The following is a 24,990-nucleotide window of genomic DNA, read 5'->3' as shown; positions in this document are numbered from 1 at the left end:
ATACATATAGATGTCTTATATATCAAAGCTTTCTAATTTTAAAATCTTGAAAATGTTAATGATTGAGATAACATTCACTTGTACTATAAAAAAATTCTTCTACATAAGTATTCTAGATTCATATACTCTCTGTAGAAGAATCTTCTTACAGGGGGACCAGCAGGTGGTATAATGGTTATGTCACTGGACTCTTACATAGTCGACTGCAGTTTGAGGCCCGCACCCCGCACCAGGCGGCTTAAAACATGTGGGGCGCTTGTGCTTATGTGCCCAAGATCCCAGGAGGAGATGGGAAGAGAAGGGATTGCAACGTGGCCATCCCCTGCCCCTGAAGGTTGATTTCTCACTTTCTAACTCTGTCTCTTTCTGTCTCTCTGGTGAGCACCCTATAGCAAAAAACCCTCTCTAAAAAATGTTTTTTTAAATATTATTACACATACTTTATATATTCTACTAAGTTGTAATAAGTTTAGAGAGTGCTTATTTCAAACATACTTTTGTAAAACTCAACATGCACACAATGAACAAACATTGAAGATACATTGCTTATTTCAAACATACTTTTGTAAAACTCATCAACATGCACACAATGAACAAACATTGAGGATACAAAAATTAATAACAGAAAACTTTATCAACTGATTTTCCTCTGTTACAAAACAATCCTTTAAAAGGTTTATGGATCTCAGGGGGTCAGGGCACTTTCTTTTTTTTTTTTTTGGTATTCTTTTTTCATTTTCTCTATAGGCACATGTGCTCCCCAGAAAGAGAGAAAGAGAAAATGAGAAATCATCCTCTAGAGAGGATGGCCACATTGCACTCTCTTCTTCTCTTGGAATTTTAGGCACACATACACATGCACTCAGCATGATTTTTCAAGCCAACAGATCCTAAACTTGAACCATAGAGTCAGTCAAATGGAATTCAGTTGCCTTAACCTCCACACAATCCATTGACCCAGGGGCCTCACATTTGAACAACCACCTCAGCCATACAGTACCAGAAGGCCTGTCTCAGCTTATAGTTTCCCAGAATAGGACACATGAGTGGCCTGAAGGATAAGCAACTGCAGTAACCTGGAAAATCAAGAGAATCAGATTACTATTCAACAACTCAGAGATCAAAACTGGCATAAAATAAAACAGAAATAAAATAGCATAGAGCAAGAGGAAGATAATCATGGACTGCAGGGCTCTTATGTGGGCCTCAGTGCTGGCATCTCTGGGTCCTTGGGCATCATGCTGCATTGTCCTGAGATGTTTCCAGAGTGAGAAGATTAAGGGAAGAAAGGTTCTCAACAACATAAAAAGTATGTCAGCAAAACGTATAAAGGTTGATGTTTGCTAATTTCTTACTGTTTACATAAGCTTTTATAAATGGAGTACATTGGGTGTACTCTTTGTGATATTACCCATTGTCTATAAGAAAACATCATAGTGTTGATGAATAAAAGAAGCCAGAGAACTGTGAAAAACACTCAAACTGAAACTGCAAGTCAGGTTTGTTTTACATCTATCAATCCAGACATTAATACACATGGTTGTCAGTGTAATGTTAAAACACAGGAGGATCAAGGTCACCAACAATATCACTGAGACCACCTTTTTTAAAAAAACTGTATTTATTTTACACTCATTCGCTGTATATCATTGCAGCATACAAAATGAGTTTTCCCATCCAGAATACACTGTATATTGGCTCAATCAAAGATATTATCATACATGTTATCTTCAAGAAATGATTTTCCAATTCTTGTTTCTTATATACTTTACTTCTTTATTTCTCCCCCTTGATTCCTCCCTCTCACCCTCTGCCATTTCCCACCCTCCTCCCACATTGTCTCTGGTATTTGCAGTTACTTTCCATGGATTTTTTTCCACATTTATCAATTCACAAAAGATCTTAATTAAACTAAACATAATAAGTGCAGTTGATATAAACATATCTGTGAAAACATATATGACTTTGGGCATAAAACTCAGTAGAATGAACATACTCTCACCTTTAGGTAGAGAAAAACAGAGTTAGAAAAGTTGGCTGTCTTGAGAATGTAAAAGATGCTGATATAGGCAGCAGGCCAGATGCTAAAGTGATTGGTCAGTATCCAGGTGGCATTAAGCATTCTGAATATTTTTTCACTCATTAGTAAAACTGGATTACACACGGACACACGCTAGTTTATGAATACTGACCAGAGCAGACCAATCCTGGAGATGGCCAAAGCATTGAGGATTTGATCAGCTGAAGAAATCTTCCTTCTCTTTTCCCAGTCAATGCCATTCACCAGTGCAATGAATCCATTCCATACATTCCATATTGTGAATTTCACACTCACGATAATTGTGAGTGTATTCTTGCTGACATTACCCATTGTCTATAAGAAAATAACCTGTGGGAACCAGCAGTTAAGCGTAATGGCTATGTCGCTGGACTCCCACATAGTTGACCGCAGTTCGTGTCCCGGACCCGGTGGCTTAAAACTCACGCCGGACACGTGTGCATACGTGCCCAAGATCCTGAGAGGAAAATGGAGGAGAAGGCATTGCGGCATGACCATCTCCCCTAGGGGGTGATTTCTGTCTCTATGTCTCTCTCTTCTGTCTGGCGAGCGCATGCACCCTATAGCGAAAACCTCTCCAAAAAAAAAAAGAAAGAAAGAAAGAAAAAGAAAATAACACTTGAAATATTTCTGCTGAAGATTTCTTCATACATTCACCTAAAATGTTCTGCATATCTAATTCCTAAAATTCAGCAATGTACTCCATTTATAAAAGCTTATGTACACAGTAAGAAATTAGCAAACATCAAGATGTGCTAATAATGGAATTCACACCTTTCTTCTAGAAAATCTTTGCATTTCCCCAGACAACCCAGCTGAGCCTACTCTAGATACTGTGTGCCTTAAACAAAGTAGGCTGGAGACTTTTGAAGGTGGTAATGAAGGAAACGCTGAATTCTCATTTGATAACATGCAAAATAAGATACGTTATTTTTGTCATGTTATTCTTCATGCCAAGTCTACACATTTGCCTCTGGCATCTTGAGTTCTTGGCACGCACCGTTCTATAATCCTAACACATACACCAGGCAACAAGAATCTAAATTAGGATGCAGTGTGTACTGAGTACTGACTTTTTAAACACATTAATGATACCAGTAGGGGGAATGGAGAGATGATAGTCAAAGTCTATAAAGCCTCCGTTAAATAGAGGGAGTAAGTTTTATTTGATTTGTTTTAGTTTTTGTTTTGAGATCTATAGAAAAATAGGCTAAGCATGGTTAATGATAATTAACATATTTCAAAATTTTTAAGACAGTGTATTTTAAATGTTCTCACAACAAAATTGAGAAGTGCTTGAGATAGTAGACATGGTAATTACCTTGATCTACTTATTCCATTTTATTAATATATCATATTACTTTGTACATCAAACCATATACAACTAAAATTTATCGATTTATAATAAGAAGGAAGAAAGGAAGAGGAAAGAATGAGAGAAAGAGGAAAGAAGGATGAGAACATCTGATTTTTTTGTTTAAAAAGTAAGTTTGTATAGTCTCTTCCAACATTGTTGGGAACCAGCAGTTAGCGTAATGGCTATGTCGCTGGACTCCCACGTAGTCGACCGCGGTTCACGTCCTGGACCCGGTGGCTTAAAACTCATGCCGGGCGCGTGTGCGTGCGTGCCCAAGATCCTGAGAGGAGAATGGAGGAGAAGGGATTGTGGCATGACCATCCCCCCTGGGGGGTGATTTCTCGCTTTCTGTCTCTATGTCTCTCTCTGTCTGTCTGGCGAGCGTACGCGCCCTATAGCGAAAATCTCTCAAAAGAAAAAAAAATATAGAGAGACCTGAGTAATGAAATGCTCCCTTCTCTCTCTTTCATACATAAAGTTCATGTATTTTTCATTGAAAATTCCAGGGTGCCAAGACACATACGTGTTGAGCACTATGCTCTCCTTCACTTCACTGTGGAGTGGCCCCTAGCAAGGTCATGCATCACAGGACAGGGTTTCACAACTTCTTTTACCTCAGTTTCTTTGTGTCTTCCTCATTGCACGTTGGACTTGCCTTCCTCAATAAATATCATGTCATCAATTTCTGACATTGGTTATGGTTTTAGAAGTCCCAGTCTAGTATATTATTGATTTATACATTTATAATTCATTCCCTCATTTCTGAATTTCTGATATAATAATAAAAATTTCTTTAGAAAGGATTCTTGAGAAAGTATTATATACGAACAACATCTTAGTAAGTCAGGTAATTGCTATCTTGATTTTCAAAAGTGAAATGCCATCTTTGTGTATATGCCAGACAGTAAAAACTTATCTTAATAAAACATATCATTCACAATAGTAAACATACATGCAAATACACCAATATTGCAGAAAACATGTTTTTCTGTTGCCAGAGGGCACATGTGATCACTGGAGAGTTAGAGAGAGACCAAGAAAGAGAAAAGAAAAAACTACTGAGCAATGGGGCATGGTCATGTTGCAATCTCTTCTACATATCTGTATCCTATAGGAATCCTGGGTGTGCACACACACATTCCCTGTGTGTGTGTGGGGGGGGCAGGACTCGAATGACAATTGACCATGTGGAATCTGGCATTTTTTAACCATCCAGTTGTGAGTGGCCACATTCTGAAATCGTTTATATGTATCTGGCATTTTTTAACCATCCAGTTGTGAGTTGCTCCATTCTGAAATTGTTTATATGCTTTTTAAAAATTGTCTTAGGGCCAGCACAGGGCATGGAGATTAAGACACTGGATTCCACATGGCCAACAGCATGGTTTGAGTTCTGGGCCCAGCAGCCCAAAAATTATGTCAGGCTTCTGTGCATTCATGCCCAAAATTCCAAGAAGAAAATGGAGAAGAAAGGATTGCAGTGTGGCCATACCTCCAGGAGAGTGATTTCTCACTTTCTCTCTCTGTGGCTTTCTCTGTGTCTGGTAAGTGCACAAGCCCTGTAGTGAAAACTAAAAAAGTAATTAAACAAAAAATAAATAAAAAGGAGCTGCTATAATAGGCACAATCTAATTTTAATGTTCCATTTTGTGTCCGTTTCTCACACCTTGTATAGTTGCATGAAGGCTATATTCTAATCACATTTCCTCTAGTGCTGAGTGAGCAAACGTTTGCTCTGGGAAATATTTCCACTTGAATAAGCCTGTAACCTCAACATGAAACCAGAAGTGGAAACTTCATGCAAGATAAAGTCTTTGCAATGGGTTTAATTTTCATTACTTTATCAGCCTTAATTTATTCATTAATTCATTCTCTATAATTTGTTCATTAAAATATCATTTTAGTTCCTGGTATTCATTGGTAAACAACACAGACATGGTCTTTGTTCTTATGCTGCATACACTGTACTGAGGACACATGATTAAGAATTAAAAACTGGGGCCAGCTGTGGTGTAGTGGTTAAGGTGCTTAACTTCCACATGGCAGACCAGGATTTGAGTCCCAGATCCAGCAGCTGAAGCACACTGGTTGCATGTGCCTGTGTGCCCAAACTTATAAAAGGAGAATGGAGGAGAAGGGATCACAGCATGGACATCCCTGCTCGGGAAGTGATTTCTCATTTTCTGTCCCTTTGTCTTTCTTGCAAGCACAAATGCCCCATAGCAATAATCTCTCTCTCAAAAAAAAAAGAAAAATCACTAAGTCAGATATGGAGACGGTTTATATAAGTACTAGATAACATTGCTAAACTTTTCTATAACTAGGAATTAATACAGCCACTGAGATTCTGTATAACAAGTTTATGCATTTTCTTTATGTCTAGAATTTGCAATTTAAAAATGTCAGCACATTTCCTCTCATTACATACAAGATTATAATAGATTTTTAACACATTCCCTTTAACAAATGCATAGAATTCATGTGCCATTTTTCTTGTTTTCAGAAAGGTTTATTGAATTATGCTTTATAATTTCAATACTATTTTATATTGATAATTTTTCTAACATAAGAAAGAGTTGAGTTATCTGAATTTTGAAGAAATTTTAAGGATGGAAGATTAAAGAGATAGATATTCCGGAGCTCAGAAGTGGTTTAGGAGAAACTGAATAATGACATCAGGTCTCAATGTCAACAAGGGTTTTCTTTTATTCAAAAACTGAAAGAAATGAGTTTCCTAGTTATATGTGGAAATTTATAGCAGCATTTGGAATAAGACATCATTTGTTTTTAAATTCTGCAATCTTATTCAAATAATGTTTTTCTAAGCTATTCACATATTTGTATTAAATCTAATATTCCTAAGTACTGTTTAACTTACAATACACAAAATTACTCTGAACTATTGCTCACTCTTAAATATTATTTCGTGTATCCTTTTCTCCCAGAAATTCCATTAGTCTTTCGCTAAACATGTGTAAGAATTCATGATGCAATAAAACCTGTCAGCAAGATACATCCTTATTGTTGACTTGGAATTGAATGTCCTTATCTCCCACACAATTGGAAGTTCAAACAATGGAACCTAAACACACTCTGGCACCTTCATGTAATATTAATCATAATGGAAAATAGCAATGATTTCCTAAGGTAAGTTGGCAGTTTTAACTAATGCATGAATACATATCAAAAAATCTTCCATTGGAAGATTACAGAATATGTATAAGAAATGCAAATGATTTCATAATTCTAAGGTATTTCTTATCACACATTGTATAATTAAGTGATTTTTGCTAAAAACATGATTATGGAGATATTATTGTCAAAAATCTATGTTTTTCATAAACACAGAAACACACATACATGTACACATATGTACATTTTTAAATAAGTTCAGGTGAAACACAGTTTTAGGTATGTCCTGGATATTAATCATATACATATCCTATGGAAAACCAGAAAAAAAATAGAAAACATTAAAGTCCATGAGTTTGTTTTCTGCAAAAAGGCACATGATGTCCCCTTATTAATCAAAACAGTTGAGAGTTTGGGCCTTTCAGCCCCTCATCTGCCAAAACAATGAAAGTAAGATCTGTTTTAGCTTTGTGTTTCCCAAAATCAGGATAATTGGGTGGCATGCAGGATAGGTCATTCCAATAGCTTGCCAAAGAATGAGGTTCACCTTTGTTAGCCGTCTATCAGAATTAGAAATTGCTATGATTACAGAAATAAAGTAAATGGCAAGAAGCAAGAGGAAAGAGATCACAGTTTGCAAAGATTTTATGTGGACCTTGAATCTGGTATCTTGAAATTCTTTTCCATAGAGTTGCATCTTCTTAAGATGTTTACACAGGGAACAGATTAAGAGCAGAAAACATATCAGGGATGCAGTAAAGGGTAGAATGTTTGCTACTGTGAAAACAGTCACATATGACATCTGTGCAAAATTCCTCAGTTTAATCTTATAAGTCATGTTCTCTTCACATTCTTTTATGTTCACACTCTCATGTATATTAACTGCTACAAGATGAAAAAACAAAATGACCAATGTCCCCAGCAATAACATTACAACTACTTGTTGAACTCTCCTTTTCAAGTGAAGAAAAATAAGGTTAGAGAAATTAGCAATCTTGAGCAAATAAAATATGCTGAGGCTAGTGGCAAACCAGATGCTAAAATGGTTGGCCACTGTCCAGGCATTGTGAATAATAATTCTTAATCCCATAGTATAGAAATCTGGATGAAACACAATTATGTACCAGTGCATTAATATTACCCAGAGCAAACAAATTCTGGAAATCGCCAGAGCAGTGAGGATTTGATCAGCGGAGGATATCTTTTGTCTCTTCACCCAGTCAGTGAAGTTCACCAGTGCTATGAATCCATTGGCAAAATTTCCAAAAACAAATTCTGTCATTAGTAGAGTGTAAAAAATGATAGGTAGTAACCTCATCATGCCTGAATAGCAACAACAAAAAATAAAATCAGAAAAAAACTTCAGTATCACTGGTTATTTTTTTAATATCCTGACCTTTAGTTCTGTATCCACCATATTTCTCAGAGTCCAGTAAATTCTCTGGTCAATGTCAAGCAGGAAGCACCATAGCATGCTAATGAAAGTTATTGCCATCTTTATGGAAAACATAGTTTTCTCAATTAGCTCAAATAAACTCCTATTCAAACACTAGATGCCTTGCATATAGGTGGAATCTTTCTTATCTCATATCGAAATAAGAACTGAACTTTCATTTGCAAGCACGCAAATAATGATATATTTTCTTTCCTTATTTTGCAATATTCCCTTGATTAAGTTTTGCATAATTTGTGTTCTGTAACCATAGTGCTAGGAAAACTTAAAGCCAATATGTAAAACACGCGTGAATGTCTAGATCGTTAGATGGATCTTTGTCTAACTGTGATCACTACACTGGATTTCTTTTCTTTAAGTCAGATTTATATGAAAACAATCTAAACTTTTCCTTTCATAAGCATTCAAAATCATTATGTGGAAGATATATCTGCATTCTTTTGACTGTATATAAAAACAATTTGTAATTTCTTTCAATATACTTAGAAGAAAGGATTTAAAATGCTTCCAAAATAATGAGAAGATACATGTTTAAGGTGATGGACATGCTGATCATCCTGCTTTTATCACCATACATCACCTGCATGTCTGGAAAAGTCACTCTGTATCCCACAGATATGTAGAATTATTATGTATCAATTAAACAAAATAACAAAAGTTTAAAAATAGTATGCAAGGCTTTCTTGGGAACACAAAGGTCAATACTTTCAAAAACATGGTTGACAATATTGAATACTTTTGCATAATTTTTACTCCTTTTTTCATTTTCAGTATGCTTAATTTATTTAAATGTAATTACAGATATCCAATGATCACCCCTCAGGGGTGATGGCCACGCCACAATCCCTTCTCCTCCATTCTCCTCTTGGGATCTTGGGCACGCACACACACGCGCCCGGCATGAGTTTTAAGCCACCAGGTCTGGGACGCGAACCACAGTCAACTATGTGGGAATCCAGCGACATGGCCATTACTCTAACTGCTGGTCCCATGCTGACATTCTTTTTGAACAGTAAACATTTTTAAATTTTTTTATATATTCAATCACTGTGTGTCATTACATTATGCAAAAAGAATTTTTCCCACATAAATCCACTGAGTATTAGTCTAGTTAATGAAATACACATTATTATCAATGAATAATTTTCCATTTTTGTGATCCTTAAATGTTTTATTCCTTTCTTTTTCCTCTTGGCTCCCTTCCTCTCACCCTCTCCCATTTCCCACCCTACTCCCACACTGGCTCTAGTATCCCCATACCTTTCAGTCTTCCACTTTCTGCCATAGAGTGCAATCATTCAATGTGATTGTCTTGGGACATTCAATGGCTCTCTTTCATAGTCTGTCTTGCTTCACTTAGCAATAAATTTTCCATATTCATCCACTTTCTATCAAATGCCAAGGTCTCATTGTTCTTTTATGGCTAAGTAGTGTATATGTGTATGCACATACATAGTGTATATGTGCTACACTTTTTGAATCCATTCATCTGTTCGTGGATGTTTGTATTGGTTCCATGTCTTAACAATTGTGAATAATGCCACAATAGACATGTATGTGCAAGCACTTTTCTGACTGAGTGTATTCCTATGCTTTGGGTAGATACCCAGCAGTAGAATTGCTCACTCACATGGCAGTTCTATTTGTAGGTCTTTGAGGAACCTCCATATTGCTGTCCATATAGCTTGTACTAATTTTATTCCATACATAGTGTAGGAGAGTTCCCTTTTCACCACAGCCTTGCCAGCACTTATCATTTATATTTTTTTTAATCTTAGCCATTCTGACTGGGATTAGACAGTATCTCACTGTGGTTCTGATTTGCATTTCCCATATAGTAAAGGATGTTGTGTATTTTTTGATATGCTTTTTGGTTGTTCATATGTCTTTCTTAGAGAATTGCCAGTTCAGTTCATTTTCCCATTTTTAAATTGTGTTGCTGATTTATTTATTTATTTATTTATTTATTTATTTATTTATTAGGTAAGCTGCTTGAGTTCCCCATACAGTCTGATTTTCAGTTCCTTCTCTGAGGCATAGTTTGCAAATATATTCTCCCATTCCAAGGGTTGCCAAGTCACATCATTGTTTCTTTTGCTATAAGAAGCTTTTTAACCTGATATATTTCCCTTGTCATTTTTTGGGATTATTGCCTGTGCCTTGAGGTTTTTCGTTAGTTTATTTTTAGAGGTTTTGCCGTATGGTATGTGTGCTAGCTGGAGAGAGACACAGAGTCAGTGAGAGGGAAAATAAGAAAGTAAGAAATCATTCTCTAGGGAGATGCTATGCCACAATTCTTTCTCCTCCATTCTCTGTCTGGGATCTTGGGCCCAAACACACATGTGCTGGCATGATTTTCAAGCCACTGGGTCTGAGATTCAAACCATGATTGGCCATGTGGTACTCCAGCAATGTAACCACTACACTATCTGCTGGCCCTTAAGAGTCTTCTTTAAGAAGTCTTTGCCTACTCCAATATCTCTAAGAATTTCCCCTGTGTTTTCCACCATTAGTTTTGTAGTTTGAGATCTTAGGTTTGGATCCTTGATCCATTTTGAAGTCTTCTTTAAGAAGTCTTTGCCTACTCCAATATCTCTAAGAATTTCCCCTGTGTTTTCCACCATTAGTTTTGTAGTTTGAGATCTTAGGTTTGGATCCTTGATCCATTTTGAATTGTTGATTTTTGTTAATGGTGAGAGATAGGGGTCCAATTTCTTCTTTCTGCAGGTAGATACCCACTTTTTCCAGTAGCATTTCTTACAGACATTTTTGTTTCCCCACTAGATTGACTGGTGCCCTTCCTAGAAAATCAGTTAGATATACACTTTTGGGTTTGTTTCTGAGGTCTCTATTCTGTTCCATTGATCTACATCAAATTTGCAGATTAATTTGGGTAGGACTGACATTTTGATTATATTCATTATTCCAACCCAAGAATTTGGGGTTCTTTCCACTTTTTTGCATCATTTTCAATTTCTTCTTTTAGTTTTTCATAGTTTTATATTGTTTTGCCCTCTACAAGTATTTGCTAGGACTTCCAGCACTATATTGAAAAGCAATGTAGAAAGTGGGCAGACTTTTCTTTTCTAAAAGCATTTCTCATTTCTTTATGATGTTAGCTATGGGTTTTTCATATATGGCTTCTTTTCTGTTGAGAAATGTCCCTTCTATGTTGATTTTGCTAAGAGTGTTAATTATTTTTTTAATTTATTTATATTCATTCAATCACATTATTTAGCTTACAAAGTGAACATTTCAATATGTGAACATTTCTCCCCAGTCCAGTTGATCAAAATATCTTCAACCGATAACACCACACCTCCCCATCCCGTCAATGTTCTGCCTCCATATCATGACATCAGGTCTCAATGTCAACAAGGGTTTTCTTTTATTCAAAAACTGAAAGAAATGAGTTTCCTAGTTATATGTGGAAATTTATAGCAGCATTTGGAATAAGACATCATTTGTTTTTAAATTCTGCAATCTTATTCAAATAATGTTTTTCTAAGCTATTCACATATTTGTATTAAATCTAATATTCCTAAGTACTGTTTAACTTACAATACACAAAATTACTCTGAACTATTGCTCACTCTTAAATATTATTTCGTGTATCCTTTTCTCCCAGAAATTCCATTAGTCTTTCGCTAAACATGTGTAAGAATTCATGATGCAATAAAACCTGTCAGCAAGATACATCCTTATTGTTGACTTGGAATTGAATGTCCTTATCTCCCACACAATTGGAAGTTCAAACAATGGAACCTAAACACACTCTGGCACCTTCATGTAATATTAATCATAATGGAAAATAGCAATGATTTCCTAAGGTAAGTTGGCAGTTTTAACTAATGCATGAATACATATCAAAAAATCTTCCATTGGAAGATTACAGAATATGTATAAGAAATGCAAATGATTTCATAATTCTAAGGTATTTCTTATCACACATTGTATAATTAAGTGATTTTTGCTAAAAACATGATTATGGAGATATTATTGTCAAAAATCTATGTTTTTCATAAACACAGAAACACACATACATGTACACATATGTACATTTTTAAATAAGTTCAGGTGAAACACAGTTTTAGGTATGTCCTGGATATTAATCATATACATATCCTATGGAAAACCAGAAAAAAAATAGAAAACATTAAAGTCCATGAGTTTGTTTTCTGCAAAAAGGCACATGATGTCCCCTTATTAATCAAAACAGTTGAGAGTTTGGGCCTTTCAGCCCCTCATCTGCCAAAACAATGAAAGTAAGATCTGTTTTAGCTTTGTGTTTCCCAAAATCAGGATAATTGGGTGGCATGCAGGATAGGTCATTCCAATAGCTTGCCAAAGAATGAGGTTCACCTTTGTTAGCCGTCTATCAGAATTAGAAATTGCTATGATTACAGAAATAAAGTAAATGGCAAGAAGCAAGAGGAAAGAGATCACAGTTTGCAAAGATTTTATGTGGACCTTGAATCTGGTATCTTGAAATTCTTTTCCATAGAGTTGCATCTTCTTAAGATGTTTACACAGGGAACAGATTAAGAGCAGAAAACATATCAGGGATGCAGTAAAGGGTAGAATGTTTGCTACTGTGAAAACAGTCACATATGACATCTGTGCAAAATTCCTCAGTTTAATCTTATAAGTCATGTTCTCTTCACATTCTTTTATGTTCACACTCTCATGTATATTAACTGCTACAAGATGAAAAAACAAAATGACCAATGTCCCCAGCAATAACATTACAACTACTTGTTGAACTCTCCTTTTCAAGTGAAGAAAAATAAGGTTAGAGAAATTAGCAATCTTGAGCAAATAAAATATGCTGAGGCTAGTGGCAAACCAGATGCTAAAATGGTTGGCCACTGTCCAGGCATTGTGAATAATAATTCTTAATCCCATAGTATAGAAATCTGGATGAAACACAATTATGTACCAGTGCATTAATATTACCCAGAGCAAACAAATTCTGGAAATCGCCAGAGCAGTGAGGATTTGATCAGCGGAGGATATCTTTTGTCTCTTCACCCAGTCAGTGAAGTTCACCAGTGCTATGAATCCATTGGCAAAATTTCCAAAAACAAATTCTGTCATTAGTAGAGTGTAAAAAATGATAGGTAGTAACCTCATCATGCCTGAATAGCAACAACAAAAAATAAAATCAGAAAAAAACTTCAGTATCACTGGTTATTTTTTTAATATCCTGACCTTTAGTTCTGTATCCACCATATTTCTCAGAGTCCAGTAAATTCTCTGGTCAATGTCAAGCAGGAAGCACCATAGCATGCTAATGAAAGTTATTGCCATCTTTATGGAAAACATAGTTTTCTCAATTAGCTCAAATAAACTCCTATTCAAACACTAGATGCCTTGCATATAGGTGGAATCTTTCTTATCTCATATCGAAATAAGAACTGAACTTTCATTTGCAAGCACGCAAATAATGATATATTTTCTTTCCTTATTTTGCAATATTCCCTTGATTAAGTTTTGCATAATTTGTGTTCTGTAACCATAGTGCTAGGAAAACTTAAAGCCAATATGTAAAACACGCGTGAATGTCTAGATCGTTAGATGGATCTTTGTCTAACTGTGATCACTACACTGGATTTCTTTTCTTTAAGTCAGATTTATATGAAAACAATCTAAACTTTTCCTTTCATAAGCATTCAAAATCATTATGTGGAAGATATATCTGCATTCTTTTGACTGTATATAAAAACAATTTGTAATTTCTTTCAATATACTTAGAAGAAAGGATTTAAAATGCTTCCAAAATAATGAGAAGATACATGTTTAAGGTGATGGACATGCTGATCATCCTGCTTTTATCACCATACATCACCTGCATGTCTGGAAAAGTCACTCTGTATCCCACAGATATGTAGAATTATTATGTATCAATTAAACAAAATAACAAAAGTTTAAAAATAGTATGCAAGGCTTTCTTGGGAACACAAAGGTCAATACTTTCAAAAACATGGTTGACAATATTGAATACTTTTGCATAATTTTTACTCCTTTTTTCATTTTCAGTATGCTTAATTTATTTAAATGTAATTACAGATATCCAATGATCACCCCTCAGGGGTGATGGCCACGCCACAATCCCTTCTCCTCCATTCTCCTCTTGGGATCTTGGGCACGCACACACACGCGCCCGGCATGAGTTTTAAGCCACCAGGTCTGGGACGCGAACCACAGTCAACTATGTGGGAATCCAGCGACATGGCCATTACTCTAACTGCTGGTCCCATGCTGACATTCTTTTTGAACAGTAAACATTTTTAAATTTTTTTATATATTCAATCACTGTGTGTCATTACATTATGCAAAAAGAATTTTTCCCACATAAATCCACTGAGTATTAGTCTAGTTAATGAAATACACATTATTATCAATGAATAATTTTCCATTTTTGTGATCCTTAAATGTTTTATTCCTTTCTTTTTCCTCTTGGCTCCCTTCCTCTCACCCTCTCCCATTTCCCACCCTACTCCCACACTGGCTCTAGTATCCCCATACCTTTCAGTCTTCCACTTTCTGCCATAGAGTGCAATCATTCAATGTGATTGTCTTGGGACATTCAATGGCTCTCTTTCATAGTCTGTCTTGCTTCACTTAGCAATAAATTTTCCATATTCATCCACTTTCTATCAAATGCCAAGGTCTCATTGTTCTTTTATGGCTAAGTAGTGTATATGTGTATGCACATACATAGTGTATATGTGCTACACTTTTTGAATCCATTCATCTGTTCGTGGATGTTTGTATTGGTTCCATGTCTTAACAATTGTGAATAATGCCACAATAGACATGTATGTGCAAGCACTTTTCTGACTGAGTGTATTCCTATGCTTTGGGTAGATACCCAGCAGTAGAATTGCTCACTCACATGGCAGTTCTATTTGTAGGTCTTTGAGGAACCTCCATATTGCTGTCCATATAGCTTGTACTAATTTTATTCCATACATAGTGTAGGAGAGTTCCCTTTTCACCACAGCCTTGCCAGCACTTATCATTTATATTTTTTTTAATCTTAGCCATTCTGACTGGGATTAGACAGTATCTCACTGTGGTTCTGATTTGCATTTCCCATATAGTAAAGGATGTTGTGTATTTTTTGATATGCTTTTTGGTTGTTCATATGTCTTTCTTAGAGAATTGCCAGTTCAGTTCATTTTCCCATTTTTAAATTGTGTTGCTGATTTATTTATTTATTTATTTATTTATTTATTTATTTATTAGGTAAGCTGCTTGAGTTCCCCATACAGTCTGATTTTCAGTTCCTTCTCTGAGGCATAGTTTGCAAATATATTCTCCCATTCCAAGGGTTGCCAAGTCACATCATTGTTTCTTTTGCTATAAGAAGCTTTTTAACCTGATATATTTCCCTTGTCATTTTTTGGGATTATTGCCTGTGCCTTGAGGTTTTTCGTTAGTTTATTTTTAGAGGTTTTGCCGTATGGTATGTGTGCTAGCTGGAGAGAGACACAGAGTCAGTGAGAGGGAAAATAAGAAAGTAAGAAATCATTCTCTAGGGAGATGCTATGCCACAATTCTTTCTCCTCCATTCTCTGTCTGGGATCTTGGGCCCAAACACACATGTGCTGGCATGATTTTCAAGCCACTGGGTCTGAGATTCAAACCATGATTGGCCATGTGGTACTCCAGCAATGTAACCACTACACTATCTGCTGGCCCTTAAGAGTCTTCTTTAAGAAGTCTTTGCCTACTCCAATATCTCTAAGAATTTCCCCTGTGTTTTCCACCATTAGTTTTGTAGTTTGAGATCTTAGGTTTGGATCCTTGATCCATTTTGAATTGTTGATTTTTGTTAATGGTGAGAGATAGGGGTCCAATTTCTTCTTTCTGCAGGTAGATACCCACTTTTTCCAGTAGCATTTCTTACAGACATTTTTGTTTCCCCACTAGATTGACTGGTGCCCTTCCTAGAAAATCAGTTAGATATACACTTTTGGGTTTGTTTCTGAGGTCTCTATTCTGTTCCATTGATCTACATCAAATTTGCAGATTAATTTGGGTAGGACTGACATTTTGATTATATTCATTATTCCAACCCAAGAATTTGGGGTTCTTTCCACTTTTTTGCATCATTTTCAATTTCTTCTTTTAGTTTTTCATAGTTTTATATTGTTTTGCCCTCTACAAGTATTTGCTAGGACTTCCAGCACTATATTGAAAAGCAATGTAGAAAGTGGGCAGACTTTTCTTTTCTAAAAGCATTTCTCATTTCTTTATGATGTTAGCTATGGGTTTTTCATATATGGCTTCTTTTCTGTTGAGAAATGTCCCTTCTATGTTGATTTTGCTAAGAGTGTTAATTATTTTTTTAATTTATTTATATTCATTCAATCACATTATTTAGCTTACAAAGTGAACATTTCAATATGTGAACATTTCTCCCCAGTCCAGTTGATCAAAATATCTTCAACCGATAACACCACACCTCCCCATCCCGTCAATGTTCTGCCTCCATATCCCTCCTCCAAGAAGTGTTAATTATGAAGGAATGCTGTATTTTATCAAATGCTTTTTCTGCATCGATTGCTATGATCATATGATTTTTCTCTTTTTATTAATATGGTTTATTACATTTATGGTTTTGCATATGTTGAACCAGCCTTACATCCCTGGAATAAAGCCTACCTGGTTGAGGTGTTATAATCTTGTTAATATGTTGTTGAATATGATTTGCTGGTATCTTGTAGAGAGTTTTTTCATTAGTATTTATCAGAGATGTAGCTCTGTAGGTTTTTTTGCTGTTTTTCTGGGTTTTCTTTTTTTTTTTTTTTAAATATCATTGTCTGTTTGGGACATGAGGGTGATGGAGGCTTCATAAAATGAATTTTTGGAGGGGTTCCTTCCTCTAGGACCTTTAGAAACAATTTGAGTAGAATGGTGTTAGCACTTATTTAAAAATTTTGTAGAATTTAGAAGTGAAACCATCAGGATCTAGACTTTTCTTTGTTATGAGTTTATTTATCACTGGTTTAATCTCATTGCTTGTTACTGATCTATTCAAGCTTTCTATGTCTTCTTGATTAAGTCTTGGTATATTATGTATTTGTCCATATATCCCAGGATTTTTTTGTTTGTTGGTGTATACTTGCTCATAATATTCTCTAATTATATTTTGTATTTCTATTATATCTGTTGTGACATTGCCTGTTTCATTGCAAATTTGGTTAATCTGCTTACTTTCTCTCTTCTTCATAATTAGTCTAGCTAATAATGTATCAGTTCTGTTTACTTGCTCAAAGAATGAGCTTTTGGTTTATTTATTTTATGTATAGTGTGTCCTATTATCTATTTCACTTATTTCTGCTCGAATCTTTATTATTTATTTTTCCCTGAATTGTTTTTGGTTTTCGTTATTGTTTTCCCAGTTCAACGTGATATGTTCTTAGGTTGTTTATTTGCCGCCATTCCACCTTATTCTTATGTTCATTTATTACTATGAACTGTCTTCTTGTGACTAATTTTGCTGTGTCCCATAGGTTATGAAAACTCATGTACTTGATATTGGTGTCAATGAATCTTTTACTTTCAGTATTCATTTCTTCAATGCTTGTAAAGTCATTCAGGTGTAGGTTGCTTACTTTCCATATATTTGTGTATTTTTAAGGTTTTTTTCCTGATATTAAAGTTAAGATGCTGGGTATAGTTCCTATGCTTTGAATTTGTAAAGACCTGTTTTGTGCCTTTTCATGTGGTCATTCTTTGAAAAGTTTCCTTGTAGGAGTGAGAAAAATGTATATTTTGTGGTTATTGGATGGGAAGTTCTATAGATGTCTGTCAAGTCCACTTCTTTTATGGTGTTATTCAGATACTGTATCTATTTGCTTATTTTTTGTCTAGATAATCTGTCCAAAGGAAATAGTATGGTGCTGAGATTCCCCAACAATCAGTGTGTTGCAGCCTATCTTTCTCTTTCGATCTAGCAGTCTTTCTTTCATGCGTTTGGCTGCTCCCAAGTTCTGTAAATAGATATTTATAAGTGATTTATCTTCTTGATGAACTAACCCTTTTAGTACTATATAATGTCCTTCTTTGTCACTTCTTACAGTTTTTTATTCCTTTGTTAAAAAAAGGTTTAGAATTATTTATTTAATTTTATTATTATTATTATTTAATTTGCTAATGTCACATGTGCTCACCAGACAGAGACAGACAGAGAAAGAGCTGGGGAAATGGGAAAACAAGTTGCCAGGTTCAGGACTCAAACCACTATTAGCCATGAGAGAGTCCAGCAACTCAACCACCATGACACCTGCTGGTCCCGCTTCTTACATTTTTTTTGTCTGATAGCAGTATCATGACTCCAGCCTTTTTTGAATTTCTATTTGCATGGACTATCTTCTTACAGCCCTTTCACTTTTACTCTATGTACAATTTATCCATGAGGTGCATTTTTTTACAGCAGCAAATAGAGGGTTTCCTGTTTCTGTTTTTGTTTGTTTATTTTCCATTCAGCCAATCTGTCTTCTGTTTGAAAATTTTAAACCATTAGTATTCAACAGTATTGGAACAAGCAGATTGCATAATGGTTACGTCACTGGATTCTCATGTAATCAACTGTGGTTTGAGTCCCTGACTTAGCAGCTTAAAACAGGCCATGCGCATATGCCTGTGTGTCCAAGATCATAGGAGGAGAGTGGAGGAAAAAGGATTACAGTGTGGCCATCCTGTGTAAGGGTTGATTTCTTGCTTTCTGTATCTCTGACTCTCTCTGCCTCTCTGGTGAGCAAACCTATAGCAAAATTCTCTCTTAAAAAAAGAGTCAACATTATTATCAATACCTGTGGATTTGTCCCTGCGATTCCATTAACCATGTTCTAGGTTGTTTTATGTTCTCTTATTTCTGTGTCTCTTTAGTTTTCCTAATATAGTACTTCCTTCAGTACTTCCTGAAGAGCTGGACTAGTGGTGGAGAATTCTTTCAGTTTTTGTTGCTCTCCCCGCCAAGCCGCGGTGGCAGCAGCAGCAGCAGCAGCAGCAGCAGGAGGAGGAGCCGGAGCCTAGAGGCGGCAGAGGCTGGGGAGCCCATGTCAAGGAGGCGGCAAGAAGAAAGTGTGCTACTACTATGATGGTGATATTGGAAATTATTGTTATGGTCAGGGTCATCCCATGAAACCTCACAGAATCCGTATGACCCATAAATTACTGTTAAACTATGGCTTATACAGAAAAATGGAAATACATAGGCCCCATAAAGCAACTGCTGAAGAAGAAATGACAAAATACCACAGTGATGAGTATATCAAATTTCTACAGTCAATAAGACCAGATAACATGTCTGAGTATAGTAAGCAAATGCAAAGATTTAATGTTGGAGAAGATTGTCCAGTGTTTGATGGGCTCTTTGAGTTGTGTCAGCTCTCAACTGGTGGCTCAGTTGCTGGGGCTGTCAAGTTGAACCGACAACAAACTGATATGGCTGTTAACTGGGCTGGAGGACTACATCATGCTAAGAAATCAGAGGCATCAGGGTTCTGTTATGTTAATGATATTGTGCTTGCCATCCTGGAATTACTGAAGTATCATCATAGATATCCATCATGGTGATGGTGTTGAAGACGCTTTTTATACAACAGATCGTGTAATGACTGTATCATTCCATAAATATGGGGAGTACTTTCCTGGCACAGGAGACTTGAGGGATATTGGTGCTGGGAAAGGCAAATATTATGCTGTCAATTTTCCAATGAGAGATGGTATAGATGATGAGTCATATGGGCAGATATTTAAGCCTATTATCTCAAAAGTGATGGAGATGTATCAACCTAGTGCTATGGTATTACAGTGTGGAGCAGACTCATTATCTGGTGATAGACTGAGGTGCTTCAATCTAACTGTTAAAGGCCATGCTAAATGTGTAGAAGTTGTCCAAACTTTTAACTTACTGTTACTGATGCTTGGGGGAGGTGGATACACAATTCGTAATGCCGCTCGATGTTGGACATAAGAGACTGCGATTGCCCTCAATTGTGAGATTCCTAATGAGTTGCCATATAATGATTACTTTGAGTATTTTGGACCAGACTTCAAAATACATACTAGTCCTTCAAACATGACAGACCAGAACACTCCAGAATATATGGAAAAGATAAAACAGCGATCATTTGAAAATTTGCACATGTTGCCTCATGCCCCTGGTGTCCAGATGCAAGCGATTCCAGAAGACACTGTTCACAAAGACAGTGGAGATGAAGATGGAGAAGATCCAGACAAGAGAATTTCTAGTCGAACATCAGACAAGCGGATAGCTTGTGATGAAGAATTCTCAGATTCTGAGGATGAAGGAGAAGGAGGTCGTAGAAATGTGGCTGATCATAAGAAAGGGGCAAAGAAAGCTAGAATTGAACAAGACAAGAAGGAAACAGAGGACAAAAAAGCAGATGTTAAGGAAGAAGATTAAATCCAAGGACAATAGTGGTGAAAAAACAGATACCAAAGGAGCCAAGTTAGAACAGCTCAGCAACCCCTGAATTTGAAAGTCTCACCAGTTTCAGGAAACCATAAAAAAAAGTCAGAAAATACTGGAGGACAAATGTTTTCATTCTGAAGACTCCTGGCTTTATTTTATACTATTTTGACATAGACTGTATTTATTTTCAAAGTGGCTTTTTTGTTTTTGTTTTTCTTGGCAAGTTTTATTGTGAGTTTTTCTAATTATGAGGCAAAATTTCTTTTCTCCACCATGCTTTATGTGATAGTATTTAAAATTGATGTGAGTTATTATGTCAAAAAAACTGATCTATTAAAGAAGTAATTGGCCTTTCTGAAAAAAAAGGACAATTTCAAATGTTATATCCTAATTAGCTATAATTGATGATGCAGTGATGTCATATTTGGTATTTTTGCAACATTTAATAAGTCTCATTCATAAACTTATTCTTTATTTCTTTGTGGATTATTTTGGATTATTCATAGGTAAACACACCAACCACAAGAAAAAGATCTGTTTTGTCATTTTCATTAAAGTGACAAGTTCTTTATCTTTTTGCATTCTAATGACCAATACTTCTAATAATTTTTTTCTTTATTTGGCATTATTATAAAAGTCTGTATTTAACCATTATGCATCATGTCAATGGAGTATACAACTCTGTTGGGGTTACTATACTTCCACATATGTGACTTTAATGAAGTATTTGGTAAAATAACATTTGAACACATCATAGCAATGAAATTTGATCAGAACAAAGATCACACAAATTTAATGATGATGAGCTTCACTGTGGTGCAGCAGTCAAGTGCAGTACTCTGTGAGGTTGACCCACATAGAAAGCTTCCAGTTCATGTCCAGAAACCTTCCTGAGTACGCTGGGAGTGGGTGTGCCATGATCCAGGGCTGGCTAAGACAGCGGCATCAATACCGTCTCTCTTGTCACTCATGCTCATGGAAAAAACAAATATATATTTTGTTGTTGTTTTAATGAAAAGTACTCTAAAAAATCAATTAAGAGAAGTTTAACAAAAAATAATAAGTATAACGGGGTTTAGAATAATCAAAGTGATTAAAAGCAGATGAGGATGATTCTATAGATATAAAAAAACAGATATAGGGAAAAAAACATCATACTTAATGCTAAGATATGGCACTCAATTAAGAACAGACACACACATATATTTGGGGCTAAGAATAGGACCTTGTTAAAGACAATGCTATCATGAATCACCAAGCTAAGCCACCAGAAACTTCTGGAAATCCACTACCTAGACCTTGACAGAAAATTATCTTCTGGGTTTTGGAAAAGCTGTTCACCAAGAGATGTCTCTCAGAGGTGCTTTGCTATATACCTACTCAGGGTACATGCTGAGAAAAGCTGCAGACCACATGCACTTAGGGGCCTGGCTATGGAGAAGCTGCCCATCTGCCAAGCCAGGCACCACAAAATGCCTAACTTATTTCAATTTGGCATTATTGACTGCTGAGTGAAGCAAGCCAGGCTATGAAGGAGAGACGATGTATGTTCCCACTTAATATGTACCAAGCATCCACACTCTATGACTGAAACGGATGGGCTAAAGGACATACAAACGCAAGAGATGGGTGTGAATACCAGACGTGGTGTGTGTGGAGGAGTGGGGCCTAGGGAAGGACATTTGGAAAGAGATACGAAGACAGAGCATTGTCGGGATAGGGGGGTAGTGTTGTTATCTGTTGAAGATATTTTGATAAACTGGACTGGAGAGAGATGTTCACGTATTGAAATGTTCACTTTGTAAGCTAAAGAATGTGATTGAATGTATGAAAAAAAAGTAAATAAATAAATAAATAAATTTTTTAAAAAAATCTTGCCATTTGATACAGTGAGGCTACTACTATAGCAAAAAGCTCTCCAGAAAAAAAAAAAAGTGTTATTATATACGTTTACTCTTGGGTTTACTAGATACTATATTGCCTTTCTAATACTCTCTATATTTGTTTTTTGTCTATTCACTGATTTTCACAATGAATCCTTTGGTTTTACTCTCATCTGTGTTGTTTTCAGTTTTCTGTATCACTAATTTATTATTGTGTGCAGACTATACAATGGTTAAAAATGTAAGTTTGGAAATCAGATTGCTTGTCCTAACATTTTAATGTTTTTTTCATTTTTAGGTGTACGACCTTGGTCAAAGTACATAACCTCTTTGATCATCAGTTTCATTACAGATCTAATATATTTTTGTTTTCAGAATTAAACATGATAATACATTAGAACACTAAGCGTAGTTTTCTGTGTGCAATAAAATTAAGCGAATATTATATTTCTAACTTTCTTTTGATTTTTTGGAGATTACTTTGGGATACATTTTTATCTTCTTGAGTTAAAAATTTAAGTCCTTCATTTTTAAACAACATTTTAAATAAATGCAACTGTGAATATGAATTTCTCAAGTGGGCTAAACCTTCAAAGCTCCAATCTAAGTAGTGTTCGTTATTGTTTAAATTATATATAGATAGAGATAGATAGAGATAGATAGATAGATAAATAGAGATGGTAGATAGATACCAATCATTGAACCAGATTAACTTTCCAAAATTACAAATTATCATTATTATTGCCTTCATGTTATATTTTATTTGATGCTAGATTATGCTCAATAGAGAAAGAGAGAGATCCGCAAATAATTGGTGATTTTGTACTTAAACCTGTTTGTATGTTAAATAGTTGAATCCGAATTTTTAGTTTTTTAATTGGAGAATTTAATAGTCAATGGTATTATTGATTTGTGTGGAGTTATCCCTGCCGTGTTGCTTTTAATGGATGATTTTATCTAACTTTATTTTATTTATTTATTTATTTTAATTTGACCAGAGAGAGCAGAGTGAGAGAGAGAGAGAGAAAGAGAAAGTGAGAAAGCAAGCCACCATGTCTGGGAATCAAACTGCAGTCAGCCATGGGGGAGTCCAGTGCCCTTAACTACTAAGCCATCTGTCATCCCCAAGCTACTCACTTTTTTAAATTGTTTTGTGTTCTCTTACTTCTGTTTATCTCTCTTTAGTTTTCCTGATGTAGTTATCTCCCTTCAGTATTTCCTTAAGAGCTGGTTTAGTTTCGGTGAATTCTTTCAGCATTCATTTATCTAAGAATGATTTTATTTCTACTTGTAATTTGAAGGATAATCTTGCCAACTATGTATTCTAGAAATTGTTTTTCTTGAAATTGCTGGAATTGTTCTTTCAGAGCTTTAAATATTTCTTGCCATTCTTTCCTTACCTGCATTGTTTCAATGAGAAGTCTAATGTTAGTATAAGGGTAATCTTTGTAAGTAACAGTGTTTCTCTCGCCATTTTTAGAATATTTTCTTTGTCTTTGACTTTTACCACTGTGGCTATGATATGCCTTGGAGTAGATCTTGTTATGACAAATATATTTGGTGTCCTTTGTACTTCCTGGACTTGAATGTCTATATGCCTCTCTAACTTTTCAAAGTTTTTAACTTATGTATCATGAAAGAGGTTTTCTATGCCTTTACCTTTCTCTTCACCTTCTGGAATACCTACTATGTGGATATTCAGCCATTTAATGGTATCTAGGATTTCTGGTATGTTGTCCTCATTTGTAATGTTTCTTTTTTTCCATTCTTTCTGGTGCTTGGCCTAAATCAGGTTTTGTCTTCAAAGTCATAGAGTCTTTCTTTTGTGTGGTTGATACTTTCAAGAGAGGTCTTGATTTCCTGTCTCACATTCTTTATCTCCACACATGTTTGATTCTTTTTTAGGATGTCTGTCTCTTTATGGATTTCCTCCTTTAATTCATGAAGTGATTTTCTAATCTGGAACTGGTTTTGTTAGAGTGAATATTCTGAACTCCTTTCCTGACATTTCTACAATTCCTTTTTTTTGTTTTTCTGTTGTTGATAAAAAGTTATTTTGTTTGTGGGGGATATTTTCTGGATTTTTCTTATTTCTTGGGATGATGCTTTGATTTTTAGTCATCTAGTGACATATTCACTTCTTCCTATTTCTATGGAATATATGTAGTAGTGTGCTCATGTGCTTCTCTATGGTGTGAATTATCTCTGTGCTAGGTTTTTTCCTCTCCTGTGATTGGGAGTGTAGAATACTTTGTGGATTTCTCTCTCCTTTTACTGCTGGGGGTTGGGATTATGGGGATAGAATTCCTTCAAAAGCTCACTCTCTGCAGGTATTTGGTTCCTATATACTCAAACCTCTCTGCTTCCAATGTGGCTGGAGGCTGAACTGGACAAGTAGAATGTAGATGGTAGAACAGATTTGGTGGGAACTTAGGTGATTAGTTCTGGTTGGGTGGAGTTTGATTCCCTGTTGATCCTGGATGGTATGGGTAAGAGCAACGTCATCACAGGTGGGGCAGTAGCTCTTCCCTTCTGTCTCTGGGACTTCAGAAACCAGGTGGTGGGCCTTGAGGTCTGGAGCAGTCCCTCCTCACCTACTGCAGGCTGTGTGGGAATCTGTGCTGATCAGCTCAGGCTGGGCAGCCTTTGTTT

General features: G+C 35.7%; 2 protein-coding genes and 2 pseudogenes across 2 annotated transcripts; 1 reads left to right on the top strand and 3 right to left on the bottom strand.

The window, feature by feature from the left end:
* Positions 1-966: 966 nt before the first annotated feature.
* LOC102476452 (taste receptor type 2 member 14-like) lies at positions 967-2,371 on the bottom strand (annotated as a pseudogene).
* A 4,598-nt stretch (positions 2,372-6,969) lies between these two features.
* LOC102497930 (taste receptor type 2 member 31-like) lies at positions 6,970-7,869 on the bottom strand. Its single transcript, XM_006164807.1, has one exon. It carries the CDS (start codon positions 7,867-7,869, stop codon positions 6,970-6,972), a length of 900 nt encoding a protein of 299 aa, XP_006164869.1.
* Positions 7,870-12,237: 4,368 nt separating this feature from the next.
* On the bottom strand, positions 12,238-13,137 carry LOC102497528 (taste receptor type 2 member 31-like). Its single transcript, XM_006164806.1, has one exon. The coding sequence runs from the start codon at positions 13,135-13,137 to the stop codon at positions 12,238-12,240; it is 900 nt and encodes a 299-aa protein (XP_006164868.1).
* A 5,913-nt stretch (positions 13,138-19,050) lies between these two features.
* On the top strand, positions 19,051-20,545 carry LOC102476023 (histone deacetylase 2 pseudogene; annotated as a pseudogene).
* Positions 20,546-24,990: the final 4,445 nt, after the last annotated feature.

Source organism: Tupaia chinensis, unplaced genomic scaffold, assembly GCF_000334495.1.
Source record: "Tupaia chinensis unplaced genomic scaffold, TupChi_1.0 Scaffold143728_1, whole genome shotgun sequence".
In the NCBI taxonomy this organism is placed as follows: domain Eukaryota; kingdom Metazoa; phylum Chordata; class Mammalia; order Scandentia; family Tupaiidae; genus Tupaia; species Tupaia belangeri.
This window is presented reverse-complemented; position numbering and strand designations above follow the sequence as displayed.